Source organism: Melampsora larici-populina, assembly GCF_000204055.1.
Source record: "Melampsora larici-populina 98AG31 unplaced genomic scaffold MELLAscaffold_53, whole genome shotgun sequence".
NCBI classification, from domain to species: domain Eukaryota; kingdom Fungi; phylum Basidiomycota; class Pucciniomycetes; order Pucciniales; family Melampsoraceae; genus Melampsora; species Melampsora laricis-populina.
Genome location: NW_006768817.1, coordinates 376,468 through 389,687, shown reverse-complemented (window position 1 = coordinate 389,687; position 13,220 = coordinate 376,468). Strand labels below are relative to the sequence as shown.

The 13,220-nt window shown below is 39.7% G+C and overlaps 3 protein-coding genes across 3 annotated transcripts; 1 reads left to right on the top strand and 2 right to left on the bottom strand.

The window, feature by feature from the left end:
- Window positions 1–349: 349 nt before the first annotated feature.
- Window positions 350–1,763, bottom strand: MELLADRAFT_92873 (uncharacterized protein; the record flags this gene model as incomplete). The annotated part of the gene is made up of 6 exons (XM_007415694.1): window positions 350–985; window positions 1,092–1,167; window positions 1,240–1,309; window positions 1,372–1,417; window positions 1,593–1,610; window positions 1,671–1,763. The coding sequence occupies 6 exons, from the start codon at window positions 1,761–1,763 to the stop codon at window positions 350–352; spliced, it is 939 nt and encodes a 312-aa protein (XP_007415756.1).
- Window positions 1,764–3,238: 1,475 nt separating this feature from the next.
- Window positions 3,239–4,535, top strand: MELLADRAFT_39424 (uncharacterized protein; the record flags this gene model as incomplete). Its single annotated transcript, XM_007415763.1, has 6 exons — window positions 3,239–3,397; window positions 3,472–3,527; window positions 3,631–3,774; window positions 3,843–4,161; window positions 4,246–4,369; window positions 4,447–4,535. 6 exons carry the CDS (start codon window positions 3,239–3,241, stop codon window positions 4,533–4,535), a joined length of 891 nt encoding a protein of 296 aa, XP_007415825.1.
- Window positions 4,536–5,310: 775 nt separating this feature from the next.
- On the bottom strand, window positions 5,311–6,654 carry MELLADRAFT_92871 (uncharacterized protein; the record flags this gene model as incomplete). Its single annotated transcript, XM_007415693.1, has 7 exons — window positions 5,311–5,512; window positions 5,580–5,701; window positions 5,766–5,867; window positions 5,971–6,024; window positions 6,084–6,230; window positions 6,279–6,410; window positions 6,475–6,654. The coding sequence occupies 7 exons, from the start codon at window positions 6,652–6,654 to the stop codon at window positions 5,311–5,313; spliced, it is 939 nt and encodes a 312-aa protein (XP_007415755.1).
- Window positions 6,655–13,220: the final 6,566 nt, after the last annotated feature.

The following is a 13,220-nucleotide window of genomic DNA, read 5'->3' as shown; positions in this document are numbered from 1 at the left end:
TGTCTCAAGCAGCAGTGCGTATATACCAGACCTGTGCTCCACAAGTTGTAGTTGAAGACACATCAGGTGGTTATAAGTTCTTGTTTTCAATTTGAAGTAAGAGACCAAAATAACCTTATTTACTGATATTGACAAAGAAGTAAACAAGACTTCAAGTATAATCTTAAATCGTAAAAAAATGATTGATTCTTCTTAATATACAAAACATACATACAAAAAGATGATAAAAGAATGACTTTCAAGTTAGATTACGAGGTAAAACAAAGAGACACGGAAATAAATAAACGACTGTAAACAGCTAATTAAAATGATTTATACAACTTTGATATCGATTCTGATCAATCGGTAATCAGTAGACAGGATTTTTCACTTTATTATCTGAGGAACTAGGTTTGGTAGGAGTCTTAGAAGTCTTAGGAGGGGTTGGATACTTTGGTACCTCATACTTGGGTTTAGTCGGTTCAGTTGGAGTCTTGGGAGTCGTGGGTTTGTGAGCGGTTGGTTTTTCGGGTTTAGGTTTGGTAGAGGGGGCTGGAGGCTTAGGAGTGCTTGGCTTCTCGGGTTTGGGCTTGGTAGGACGAGTTGGAAACCTAGGAGTACATCTTTCAGGTTTAGGCTTAGTAGGATGCGCTGGGGACTTGGGAGTAGTTGGCTTCTCGGGCTGTCCAGGCTTGGGCTTGGTAGGATGATCTGGAGTCTTAGAAGTAGTTGATTTTCCAGGCTTTCCGGGATTGATCGGATGGGCTGGAGTCTTGGGAGTAGTAGGCTTCTCGGGCTTGGTAGGCTGCGCTGGAGTCTTGGGATTAGTCGGCTTCTCGGGCTTGGTAGGATAGGTTGGAGGTTTAGGCATGCCCGGCTTTCCAGGAGTCTGCGGAGTACTTGGTTTTGCAGGTTTAGGATCAGCAGGATGAGTTGGTGTCTTTGGAGTGGTTGGCTTTTGGGGTGTAGGCTCAGTTGGATGGGTAGCAGTCACATTGTAGGCAGGCTGAATGGGCGAAAAGGAAATCATAGGTGTGAAGTGAGAAAAAGTAGCGCGTTTGATAGGTCAGCAGGCTTGTCACACAAGATATAAGTCAAAGCAAGAAGCACACTTTCACGTAGGCGTCTCGAGCGAGAATAATCGGATTCCTCGACATCGATACGACATCACGCGCAACTGATCTGGGCCTATTAAAGAGATATAAAGCAAGAATGAGGACCGGATGGAAAATCATACCAGTAAATCTTCACTTGACTCACGCTTTACTGCTTTCCATGGGTGCGGCCATAACTCTTTGATCAATTTGCAAAACTGTTTCAACAATTAATGCTCAGCACTCCACCTGAAGCTGACTGTAGAGCTTTTAAGAGAACCCTAAGAAATGAGCTTACCCGAAGACATAGCAAGCACAAACGCAAACATGTGCTTGAACGACATCTTGGGGAAAATGAAGGGGTTTTGGTGAGATTTAGATTGGATTGTTGAAGATTAGGTATTCTATCAATGTAAGCGACACATCAGTAAAGGAACTGGGAAAAGTTTGATTCATACTGATAAAGATGGATGAAGAAGTGAAACTATTGGGGAAAAGAGATGATATATATGATCGTACCCAAAAGATAGCAATTCTCTTCAGTCAAAATAGGATGAAGGAAGATGATGGAAGGCTCAACCCATCGAGATCCTTGACCTTTTTATATGATTCTGCCCATGGGTAGATGATGCATGTGAAGTCACTCGCGCGTTTTCGCTGTTGAAGGTCTTTGCCCAGGATCAATCCCATACGTGGAATTCGAAATGCTGAACTTTTGTCGAACCGATCTTCAGAGATGGCATTTGGGATATATCATATATTGGAGGTGCACGATAGGCTTAGCTTGCTTTACAGATCATATCAGCTGTGCTGTTGCATGACGGTTAAACTTGCTCTTGTGCAAGTAGAAGGAAAGATGGAATTGGTGCTTCGATTGAAGATCCGCGATTCGATCCTTTGAGATAAGGATGTGACGCCTTTGTGGAGGATGATGCTCGTCATCTCGCCTTGTAAATTTCTAGTTTTGTTAAAAATTCTTTAGAATGGGGACTGTTATGACCTCGTGAATTGAATCTTGAGGTAAATCAGAAGGGATCGAGCCAAGTCTTTCAGCTCTTCACTCACGAGCAAACCCTTGAGATGTATGATCAGTGAGTCAGTCTACATAGAGCTGCCACCCGGTCCCCAATTATACCAAGTTGCTTCAAGGAGAGACACACAAGACCCCATGTGGTAGTCCTTCAGGGAAATCTAAAGTCGAAAAACCTGTTCGCCACTTATTCACCGATGAGATGTCAACATACTCCACGTGCCTCTTCACAAATTTGCTGTGACTCATGAAAGACACGTTCTTTAAACTTGTTTGTTGAATTTTGGATCCAGAGACGATTGTCCACATATTTTTTGAAACATCTCTGATTGTTGATCTTCCTATATGGTTCATCCAACAAGGGACCCAAAAGATGATGATGAGATTCCATCGTCTAAACTCGATTGAAACCGCTCTACCAAAACCCACCAAGCGCATTTATTGGCGACAAGTGTCCGCTCTTATCGTCGGTCGTCACACTCTTTTATATCCTTTCTGTTTTTCTTTGTTAGTTGTTACTAACTTACATCTTCACAAGTCGGGTGTTTATATTGCTCACAGTCTCATCGGTGGATTTTTGAGCTTTAGAATCATGTTTCAAAACTTTCATTATATCCAGTCGCTCTGTTTTGTTAATGTCTCAATTTCCTTACTTCTTTGGTCCAGAAATATCCAAAGTGTGTCACCGAATAGTTCTGTGTGGGTATGGAAAATTTTCGTAGACGTTGTGTTTTCCACATCTCACAAGGAAACAGCACACTTGCTGGTGTTGACCTCACCAGGTGTTTAATTATGATTTTATCTTGAAGTATGCAGAAGCAATCCAATGTTTCGCAAGAAACCATCACTTCACTTGATAGGTTTCGATCTGAGAAAATAATATGGAAGTGAAAGAATGATGAAAACTTTCAAAATTGAAAAAGAAATCAAGTTGAAGGACATTGAGAATCTTCGCAGTTTTATAGTTTCAAGTCTGTATAATCAGATGGTGACACCCGATCGGTGCAGATCGGTTATCGGTACATCCAAAATGTGATCCAGCAAACTTCAAACACACTTCTCTCATCATCTTCACCAACTCAAACAAAGAAACCGAAATCATACCCATCAAAAAACCGAACCTCAACCAAAAAAAATGGAATGCAATCAATACGGAAACCCAGCTCATTTACTTCCACCTTCATGGAAATCAATCATAACTGAATGGTTAAGAGAAGATACTCCTTCATTCGATTATGGTGGATTTGTTGTAGGAGAAACCGATTCTGATGCAATCTTACTAGGAAAATCTAATGTAAAGTTCCTTATCATTCAATCAAATTTTCCACCCAAACCCATGTGTTGATACGTTATCGATTCACACATTAGGGTATACTTGCAGGTGTACCATTTGTAGATGAAGTATTTTCTCAACTTGGGTGTAGGTAAATCATCCTAAACCTTTTTTTCGGATTCTCGATCATTAAACTTTGAATAAAGAGATCATCAAACTCATGAAAACTTAAATTATGTATTTGGTTGGTTTAGTGTGATTTGGAATTTAAAAGAAGGAGAAGAAGTGCTTGGAAATAGAACAGAAGTGGCAAAAGTTCATGGGAAAGCAAGATTGTTATTACTTGGTGAACGTGTTGCGTTGAACATCTTAGCTAGATGTAGTGGGATTGCTACCAGGTAACTAACACTGATCATATTCATTCTAACTTTTACTGATATACCATATTGTTTTGTTAATTGTCTAGATCACGCAATCTAGTCAAACTAGCTCGAAAAGCATCATACAAAGGTATCATAGCCGGAACACGAAAGACGACACCGGGTTTCAGATTAATAGAAAAGTATGGAATGTTAATCGGAGGGATCGATCCACATCGATACGATCTTTCAAGTATGGTGATGCTAAAAGACAATCATATCTGGTCAAAAGGATCTATACCTAATGCCATCAAATCAGCAAGATCAGTTTGTGGTTTCAGTTTAAGAATCGATGTGGAAGTACGAAATGAAGAAGAAGCGATTGAAGCTATTGAATCAGGTGCAGATGTAGTAATGCTTGATAACGTAACTTTTATTCATTTTTTTCGATAGCTTGAATTGTGAAAAGAGATGTTGATTTATTGGATTTCGATTGGGTTTCAAATTTAGTTTAAACCTCAAGAAGTTAAAACTTCATCACGGAAATTAAAGGAAAAGTATCAAAACCATCAATTCTTAATCGAAGTTTCTGGAGGGATTACTGAAGAAAATATATCTGAACATCTTTGTGATGGTAAGTTTGTTCTCATTCCTGATGGTTTTGATGAGCAGATTATGATTTGATATTTTCATGTTCTTGTTTATGATTAGATGTAGATATTTATTCTACTTCAAGTGTTCATCAAGGTACTCCTACGATTGATTTTTCACTCAAGATCATTCCGACTTCCAGCCAGTAAAATATATCAAGAATTCATGAACGTCTTATCTCTCTCTCGTAAAATCTGATCTGGATCTGAATCCAGGTCTCTAGATTTGTATTTATGGTTGCTATTTTCTTTTATCAACATTTTTTTCTTCTCCTGCATTGTGTTTTGTTGTGATATCAAGGTATATATGAAGTTCATCAGATAGATAGAGGCGGCCCACCTCCTAACTGTTTTTCCCAAAATCTTACTGTAAGAGAGCCTCTTACCAAGGATCCACAGAAATATCATTCACCCACTACACCACCAGGTCACTGAAACCGTTGATGAACCGAGCCCACACCCGGATGGTCAACGGTTTTTGTTTTGGTGCGGACCACCGGGGTACCAACGGAGACCCTCCAAACCGTTGTGAAACCGGTCTTTTTTTGATGGTTTGGTACCGCTTTGAACCAAGTTTAGATCTGGGTTTCCGCCAGTCAAATGTGGTTGAAAAGCTGAGGAAGTACCGCTTCTGCAATTTAACATTATGCCTGTATCATTTAGCACACAACCAAATGCTCTCATTGATGATTGGTCCATAGAATTGCAACTAAAAATCTGGCAGAGCCATTCATTTAATGATGATAATATAAATATGATGGATATAAGTGAGATACAAATTACTGAATATGCTTTCATAAGATTAAAAATAACAACATAAATGCATGGGGAGTAAATGATAATTGATGATGAATAATAATACAAACTCAAACTGCAAAAACACTATCCTAATCAACTCTTGTGATAACTATAACACCAAAATGTTTTAGGCTGCTTCAGGATTCTCGTAGGCTGTTTCACGTTCGGGTACCCTGTCTCCATATGTCTCATTCAACTCCGATATTGTATCATTGATTGCGGTCTCACCAGGCAATGAGAAATCGGTGCCAGTGGTCTCTTTGATTTCTTCGATGGTCTTCTTTCCTTTGAACAGGTCAAAGTCGAATTGTAAACATAGGAAAAAGTATCTAGTGAACGTTTTAATATTAGAATTCAGGATGCTGCTTATGAATTGTAAAAGGGTAGATTACGTACGCATAACGATACCTTGTGGATTGACTTCGCAAAAATTCCAGCTTTTCATCTACCACAGCCCAAAAGTGTTTTTTGCCGTATTCTGTACTATCGCCTAATCCCCAATGACACCCTTGCAATCTCTAAAAGAAATATGATTGATCAGATGACCCAAAGTATGATTATGAACCCAAAAGAGACACTCACAAGCCAAGCATATCGAGAACGTTCAAGAGGAGTTACCCTTTTAAGTATTTCTTCGCGAACAAGTACTTTGCCTCCGACTAGTGTATGCTGCTTCTCGAATATCTAATCACATTGAGACAAGGTTACTCTTTGCTGAAGGTTACACAAGGTCGATATTAGAGAAGGTGTTACTTGCCTTGACTATCAAACTGTCAAGTTTTGGTACCTTTGCAGTAGATGCAGTACCAGCACGTTCCGGAAAGTGGATGTTTGTGAAGAGCTGTGAGGAATAGATACCAAACGTAAGAATCTATCAATTCTGAAATTAAATCAACTTACAAGGCTGTCAAAGTCCTTTCGAGCTTCCTTTAAGATATTATTCACCAGATTGTGGAATGCTTGTGCGCAACGTGTATCTGGATTCTTCCCATATCCAGCAGGTAGCAATCTCTTTTTCCATTTCTTGGGTTTGGATAGAATTGAGCTCTATAGCATGATATATTAGTGAAATTCATAACCAAAGAAAATCCAAACAATACTTGCCATGACTTTTGCGTAAAGGGAGAGAGGAAGTGGATCGCCATCTCCAAGCCTGTCCTTAGTTGCGGTGTAGCCTTGCACATCACCAGACATAACGTTCTGGATCGCCACTAATTTAATGTATTTCTGATAAAATTTGACTTAGTCAGTGTAGATAGCCAGCCTCAAGATACGGAAATCATTCACTTACTCTGAGCTCTGGGTTTTCATTGTCAAAAGATAATCGACTCGAAGTTGAGGTCTCCATGGTAGTTTTCATCTCGTTTATCTCGCTACGGAGGGAGCTAATCTCCTGACGGGAAGAAAGCAGAGATACCATGACCGACATATATTGCTCTTTAGGGGTCTCCTCCTGTGTAACACCTATCATTCAACTGACGGGAATGATCTGTATTAGATTGAGATAACCTACATTGCAGATTTTTCGACCTAGAATACGATGATCTTCACACTACACCAAATCACTAATATACCGTGGAGTTTAGAAAATTGCAAATGTAGAAAATTCTCAGCAATGCATGAGAGATCAGAAAAAATTGAAAAAATTATGGTTGAATACGCCTGTTCTGACCTATGATTTTGCATATTTTTTCATATTTTTACCATCAGTTCTGATGATATTCCAAAGAAAAATGCTTATGGTGTTTATCTGGTCAGAAACTCAATTTTGGTCCAAAACTACTAAGGTTTGGGCAGAAACTGTGAACACTCAAAAGTACACCAACTTTTGCTCAATTCATTTGGTACTTACAAATTATGAAAGCCACATACTAGATCTACAACTTCCATTGAGATACTAAAGCCATTTCAACAAAGATTTACAAGATTTGCTGGCTTTGCTGATGGTGACCGTGATTGCTGTACCTCACACATTTTTGAAGAAACAGCTGATTCCAACATGTACAGTGTAAATCAAAGATGTAGAATTCACAATGTGAAGACATTTCAAATTTTGAAGCAAAATTGACAACTTTATTGGTCTCACAAGGTTGATGCCTCAATAACTGCCAGTTTTGGACAAAAACTGGGTTTCTGACCTGACATCGACTTCTACTGTAAAAATCTGAAAAAATATGCAAGATGATGGGAACACACAGGCGGACACAACCCTTATTTTTTCATATTTTTCTGACCCCTTCCGCCTTGTGTACAATTTTCTATGTTCTCTCAATTTTCTAAACTCCACGGTAAATTTGCAATCTGGCGTAGTGTCATCAAGTTCTGCACGATTGGCAAGTCGGTTGAATGTCCGTAATGATGTTCCTGTCAAGTGTGTAGGATCGAATGTGGACCCCGAAGCGTTGTTACGGCGAGGTGATGGAGCTTGAATTTGGGCGCCTGTTGTTAGTATGTTGTCTTGCACTCCAACATGGCGATGATCATCATCGTCCCCACAATTTGAAAGACTTACATTTCTCTTGTTCTTCTTCTCTTTCTCATTCTTCCTCTTCTTCTTCTCTTTCTCGTTCTTCTTCTCTTCGTAAGTCTTCTTCTTCTTCTCTTTCTAAGTCTTCTTCTTGTTCTCTTTCTCTTTCTCGTTCTTCCTCTTCTTCTTCTCTTTCTCGTTCTTCTTCTCTTCGTAAGTCTTCTTCTTCTCTTTCTAATTCTTCTTCTCGTTCTCTTTCTTGAGAACCATCCTGGGAAGATCGGTCTTGGTTGAACTGTCCCAAATCCTGTTTCAAAAGATCAGCCAAAGATGGACGATGAGTTGGAGAAGAGGTTGTTCTGCTGTTCAAGGCGTGGCTGGTTTTAGTTTGAGATTTCTCAAGGTGATCTCTAGTTTGCCGGCTGGAAGAAGCGATGGATTTCGAGGTTGGTTCTTTTGTTGTTGTGAACTCTTTTGACGGTCAACTGAGCGTTGTGTTCGTTTGCGGGTCGGAGGGCGTTCCCTTGATGGGGAACTTGAAACCTGATCGGATTTTGAAGCAACCACCTTCTTTCGATGCCCTTTTGGAGCCATTTGGATTTGTTGGTGATGATGCGATTGACCAGTGTTGACTGTTGGAATGGGCTTTTGAAGTCAATTAAAGTCAATTGACTGTTTTCGACTTGTGATACCATCCATGATCTGTGTTTCGGGTCAGGGCCACCATTGATTTTCTTTATTTTTGCAAAGTTCACCGATTCCCAAAAATTAAATCTTCTATCACTCAAAACTGCTCCTTTTGTTGCATTTCCTTCAACATAAACCTTCAAAGTTAATGACAAATATTACAGATTCGATGAAGATAAAATAATCATACAATTGTGATCACATAAAGTTTTTGTATGAAGATAAATAAAATTATGATCACATCAAGTTTTTGTACGAAGATAAAAAAAACATATGGACTTTTTAACAAACACATTAGCGACCAGGAAAGAGCTGAGAGGGTCCAGGAATAGGTTCCTGCTGTGTGGAAGGATCAGCCAGAATGTCATTTGGCTGCGTGCTGGAATTATTTTGTTTTCGTTTCCTCTTCTTGCTAACTGATTTCCCTTCCTGTTGTGCAATATATCTCTCCTGTGTTTTTTTATCTTTCTTTTCCTTTGCATCATGCTTTTGTTGTAACGAAGATTCCCATTTTTCAATGCCATCCTTAACTGCTGTTGTCCATTCGTCTGGGGAGACAAGTTGGATAGGAAGTTGTCCCCACAGTCGATGCAGTTCCGAAGCATAGAATGCACCAGAGTTGAGAATGTAATCCTTCGTGTCGATATGGACAACTCCATGATCTCGGTTTGTAGAAACTCGACGTTCAATCATGATTGAATGAGTTTTCTGCACTGTACAACGACCTTTATGACAGTTGTGTTGGACATTCAGTACACCCTCAATGTCCTAGTTTATAGAAGGATCAGTTTTGGATGCCTAAGATAGGATGAAGCTGCTCTAACAAGTTTTGCTCACAGCCGCGGTGATCCATACAACATCTTGAGTTGCCTTTATTTCTCGCATACCGTAGAAACCGTTCACATCGCCAGTTTTGCATTTTGTAAGCTCAATTTTGCACGTTCTTGGACCAAAATCACCAACTACCCAAATCGTTTTCACCCGCCCAATAATTCTTCCTGTTGAAGCCGATGTTAATTTGGCCTGAAAAGACAGAGTCCAAAAACGTGTCAGAGTAAGCTAACTGATTCAAATTTGAAATGATTGACTTACCGAAACAAAGACATCTTCGGACACTTGCTGTTCGTTTTCCAACGTTATGGATTCCAAGAGTTTCCATTCTCTTGAATTGTAATAATCAAACACCACACTTGGAATGGAAGCTTGTGGGTTGTCAGGTTGATTACTGTGAATCTCTGAAAATTACAAAATATCTTAGCTAAAGTTCGAAAAACATCTGAAACCGACTTACTTCCTGGTTTAAATTGACCTGGCTGATTCCATGACGAATTATAGCCCATGGCCTTCTGAAATAAGACGCTGTTTTTGAAAATGTTTGTCACATTTTTGCTTGCTTTTATATAAGTCTTCAAAGTTTTGTCATAGTTGAGAGCTCCAGCAGTAATACTTCGTATGAGTCTGTGGTTATTTGACGAATTTGCTATGTCACGTCCTGGGCTGAGGTGATTTGAATGGATTGAAGAGTTTCTCGTATTTCCATTGTAACCTTCAAAGTTCTCGGTTGCAAAAAGGCATGGTGGACCAAATCGATAAATAGAGTCGCACAGATGAACTATCATGTGGAACTTTGGTTTATTGCACCATTGACCCGAGAGTGTTACAATCGATTTGAGAAAGTTATCCACATGAACTTTTAATTCGTTGATATGTTTCTTTACATCCGTAATTTCGGTCTGAAATACATAAGGTGCCAGTGAAGTCAGAGCTTTCCAAGTATTGCGTTCTTCGGTCGTCATTTCACATTGATAAAAAATAAATGGTGCTGCTTGTAGCACAGCACGAAAATCTTTTCCAGTAAGACTCAAAAAGTGAGTAATCATCGATTTAGGCTGAATGGCGGGGATCTTCAAGCCAGAGGTGTTGAATGACCTCCAACGGCCCCATATATCGTTCTTCTCCTTTGCTGAACATTGTTGCATTCGATTTCTTAAGAGATATTTCCCCGCACCTAACAGCATTACATGCAATATTTCTACTGGAGTATCACGGTGGCCATCAAATCCTGACAAGGAAAAAAGATTAATTAATAATTCTTCTTGTAACACATTTACAGTATCAATAAGTTAAATTATCTTACCTTTTAACCGGATGAAAGGATTGAATAAATTGTCATCAAGTGTTTCGTTTAGCTCTTTGCAAAGATTTGCAACCACCTCCTTTGATTTTGTTGGATCTCGATGTAAATCTTGAACCCTTTTGACAAACAACATATTCAATGTATCCCGAATTCCCAATGATCCTGATTCAGATTCAAATAATCCGATGGTTCCCGGCTTCTGTGCCAATTCCCAGAGATATCGGGTCAAATTTTGAGTTTCAGACCAGTTACGTACGGGTAAAGAAGTCTACAATGATTACCATATTAATTGATTTTTGGAAACAATCCAATTAAAACGAGATCATCAAAGGGAAAGATGTACCTTGCTTCCATCTTCATCGATCCCAACAAAATTGCTAATGTACTTTGCTGACCTTTTGTCCATCAGCGTCTCGACCTTGAGCTCGCAAATCCGGCATGGAGTGAGAGAGACTGAAGGATTCATGGTGTTAGTGACTTCTGCGTGCATAGGCGAGTCCGCTAGATGACACAGCACAAATGGCACAACTAACACCTCCGATTCAGTTAAATGATCGTAGGCTACAAATCCCTTCGTGCTAAGCTCACTGGAGATAATAAAATATCAAAAAAAATCATAATATAAAGACAGTCAACAGGATCACTTACTTGATTTCATCTATGATTGGACCAGCAAGCTCTAAAGCACCAGCAGTGTTTGATGTTGTCAGGAAATGGCAGTTGTATTCCTGGTTTGACAGTTTCGGAGGCAATCCGGCCAATGTGAAATAGAAAGCAATATGTTTATTCCACTTTTTTGATATATTTCCTGAGAGATCATCGCAATAAAGAACTAATGGTACATTGCGAATGATTCTACCGTGTGCTTTTTTCCTCCAAGGATTTGCTATCGGAACTTCAACAAACGTCCCATCCACATTATCTGAGGTAACATATGAGTGTGAGAATGGGTAATTCAGAAAAAGTTTACAATACTGACCATACATTTTATCTCCACAGTGATTCTTCATCAAGTCATCCTTGCGTAGTTCGATTGTTTCAAAAATCTTGAAAAAGGACTTGACATTCACTGAAGACAAAGAATCACAGTTGAAATTGTCGACTGATTGAAACTCGACACGGATTTTTGGACCACTGTTGGCCACTTCCTCCAAATTGAGAACTGTTGAGACACACTTCGCAAAGATCTCGTCGCCCTCTTGATAAAAAAATAATGGGATTACAATCTTTTTCGACAGTAATTGCACCGGTTCGAATAAGTAAAAATGTCCTTTTGGTAAACAAACCATCTGAACACGTAGGTCTTTTCCTAACTCCTCTCGCCACTTTTGTGATTGTGCCAGACGATTCACTTTGGTTGTTGAAGTTGGTAACTCGGGCATGAATTGGAGATGGTCCATCACATAGGGATTTGCAAGCTCCTACAAATTATCGACATGATTGGTGTTAATATAGAACTGATCATTGATAGAACTGATGAAACACGTGCTTGCGATAATATTTGTTTCACTTGAAGTCCAAAGCACGGTTTGTCCAATGGACTTCGACTTTCTGAGACTTCAAATCCGTAGTTCTTTTTGAGTTTGGTACAACAACGCTGAAGACTCTGGTAGCCTGGGAGCTTCACTTTCAAAAGGCCAACAAAGTATCTGATTCGTTCGTACTGAGCTACTGTCATCATTGTCCTGCTTGAGCCTAGTATATATAATGCAACCATTTGCTGAATGAAAAGGATTGCAAAGTTGAAAAGAATTAAAAACGATGCAACATCATGTATGAAGAAATAGAATGAGCAGACCTCCAAGCTTGAGAACGGGGCCCAGGAGGAGTCGTCCTCTTCTATAATCATCTCTTCGGGGTCATCTTCATTGTATGAAGAAGATTGGTTGTCTCCAACCTCAGATCCACTGTCATTGTACATTGAACGATGACTGGTGCTATTGTAGTCGCTAGCATTTAGGCTAGGATGAAGAGGCAGTGCAAAGATGTCCGAATGATCACGAGTCCAGAGTTCAATAATTGCTTGCCGTTGCTCGTCTTCATTTTCGCTTTCATCTGGATCTAAATTGGCGGTTGCCATAGTTGTATCGACAAATCCACTGTGATGATCAGTTGTATCAGTCGCTGAAGTTGATGACTTTGAGTGCGAAGTTTCTGAAGGTTCTTCGAGCTCAATTGAAGGGCTGGTACGTCGAGCTTTCCACCTTTCAACATTTTGTGGATGATTTACTGATCTACAGTGTCTCTTGATCGACTCGTACTTCATTGTCCTGTTGCTAGGGCAAGCTTTACAAATATAAACGATATCATCTGGTCCACGAATTTGTTTTTCAAAGCCTTGAGACCCATTTCAGGATTAGTTTCAACGAATTCAGGGTTCAATGAGCTTGTGAGATTGCACTGTTTACATTCTGGTGCACCATGACTATCACTGGAGGCCATTTTCAGCGTGATTTGATTTGGGAGGGAAGCGGTGAGAACAATAATAAAAAGCTGATAAAGGACAATGATATTCATCGAGGCTATGATTGATCAATGATCGATCATCAATCGCTAAAACCTCCTTTGGAGAAAGAAGCTGAATTCCCAATCTTTACTGGGAGGCCCATCAGTCTTGTTCCACTTGAGAACCATTTCTGATCCGTTGGTAAATGTACCAACGGGAAGGTTGCTAACTTAACCCAAGTCCAATCGTGCAAAAGCTCACGGTAACCCGAAGCCGAGGCACAAGGGACTTGCACATTAA